This window comes from Alexandromys fortis, unplaced genomic scaffold (assembly GCF_014885135.2).
Source record: "Alexandromys fortis isolate MF-2015 unplaced genomic scaffold, M_Fortis_MF-2015_v1.1 scaffold_9, whole genome shotgun sequence".
In the NCBI taxonomy this organism is placed as follows: domain Eukaryota; kingdom Metazoa; phylum Chordata; class Mammalia; order Rodentia; family Cricetidae; genus Alexandromys; species Alexandromys fortis.
The window spans coordinates 11,085,218-11,087,008 of record NW_026067892.1 but is presented as its reverse complement, the minus strand read 5'-3'; the positions used below and the strand labels follow the sequence as shown (position 1 = coordinate 11,087,008).

Genomic DNA, 1,791 nt, shown 5'->3' with positions numbered 1-1,791 from the left:
TAGTAGAAAAAGCATTTTATTTATATGGAAAAAGCTACAGTAAGATCTGTAAAAGGTGTCAATATAATATTGCCTATACAGAAAAAAATTCATATGTGAAGAGCAACCAAAAAAAAAAAAGTGACACACCTTCCTACTTAGCAGTGCAATTAATTCACATTGCAATAAAGTTAAGTCAAGTACAATAAAACCAAAACAAGGGTCTCTCCATTCTAATCGGTATACTGGGAAATACAGTGTGAAATCAGTTCCGGCTTAAGAAATATGCATTCAACCCACAGAACATCCTAAGACAAGGGGGCACAGTTAATTCTTCATCAGTTGTTGGGGGCTTCAATACTGTTCACAGGGGAAAAAAAGTCATGAGTTGACATAGAATATATTTAGTCTATACAGTAAAAAAATACAAATTATAAAGTGAGCTAACAAAGAATGAAATCTGAATTCAGATTTATAAAAGTGATGACATCTTGGACAACACATACAGTGTTTCTCATGTAAAAACATCTCCTTTCAGCAACAACAACAAAAAAATCATCTGGTTGTTTCTCAGTGATGTCGCAGATCTTGCTTCGAAGATGCAGGTGTCCAAGTGTCTCAGAAACCAAAATAAATGTCCTCCTCAACGAGCACAAGATGCTGAATGCTCTCAGCACAGATTCAAGGGCGGTTTTGGAGGTTTGTTCTGTCTTGCTTCAGAAACACATTTAAAATGAGTAGAAACCAAAGGGTTCATGGAACAAAGGAGAACAGCCAACAGCGCTCGATTTACTACTAATGTTGAAAAAGACATAGATTTTACAGTACTCTGGTATAAGTGAAAGTGTTTGAAAACATTACATTGCATATTTCTGAGTCCATTCTCTTGCGTGCCTGTTGTATCTGTAGGCATACAAAAAAAGAGAGAGTAAAAACACACACGTTTAACCCGCAGGAGCCTCGCTCTGTTCAGAATCTGGTCCTCTGCCTCCTCACAGGGTTTAGTCAACACAAACATGCCAACACAAAAGCATAAACAAACGACCCATAAGTTCCTAGATTACTCAAAACAAAACAAACAAGAGACAGAAAACCAACTTCAAATAGAAATCTATAGGAGCTACCCTGCGGCAGGGTTTTATCATGCACCAGGTGGATGAAGCCACTGGAAGGAGAAGGTCAGAGTGGGTGGGCAGAGAAACAACCTCGCTTCCTAGGAAAAGATAGCCAAACAATGCCCAGGGCTTCCCAGTGATTAAATCCTTCCTTGTCTAATTTACCAGCTTGAAATGATGAGCGCACAGCACAGGCAGAGAACACCTAACACTGACCCAGAAAGAGGTTTCTGTTTTTGTTTTAAAGACAGTTATAAAAAAAAAAAAAAAAAGCCTAAGGGGGGGGAGGGGAGGCCAGGAACCTTACACAGAGCCACGGGCGGCAAACTATATTGAAATGCACCCAACAGGAAGTGTACGACAGGAAACACTTACTTTTCTTTGTCTGATTTATAGATCTGTGCAATATCTGGTACTAAGGGATCATCTGGATTAGGATCACAGAGCAGCGAGCATATGGACAACAATACTAGATTAGGGGGAAAAAAAAGAACCAACAAGCATTCCATTAGGCGATGTCCTTGCTGCTTTATAAAACTTACCCACACGGAACTCACTGCACTGAAAATAAAGAAAACGAAAGAGGAAAGGGCCACGCAGAGGCAAGAGAGCAGCTCGGGGCAGGTGGCTTGCCAAGCAAACCTGAGGCCCTAGCAGGAAAAGAAAGAAAGAGGCGGGGGGGGGGGGGGGGGGGGGG

The 1,791-nt window shown here is 41.0% G+C and overlaps 1 protein-coding gene across 1 annotated transcript in view; it reads right to left on the bottom strand.

Annotated features, from left to right (window-relative positions):
• Ube2d1 (ubiquitin conjugating enzyme E2 D1) overlaps nucleotides 1-1,791 on the bottom strand; it is a 28,268-nt gene continuing 26,477 nt past the window's right edge. The window contains exons 6-7 of the mRNA XM_050141889.1: nucleotides 1,470-1,563; nucleotides 1-882 (exon numbers count right to left, since the gene is read on the bottom strand). Of these exons, the coding sequence (XP_049997846.1) occupies nucleotides 837-882; nucleotides 1,470-1,563 (140 nt within the window). The 3' untranslated portion in view covers nucleotides 1-836. The remainder of the gene's footprint in view (nucleotides 883-1,469; nucleotides 1,564-1,791) is intronic.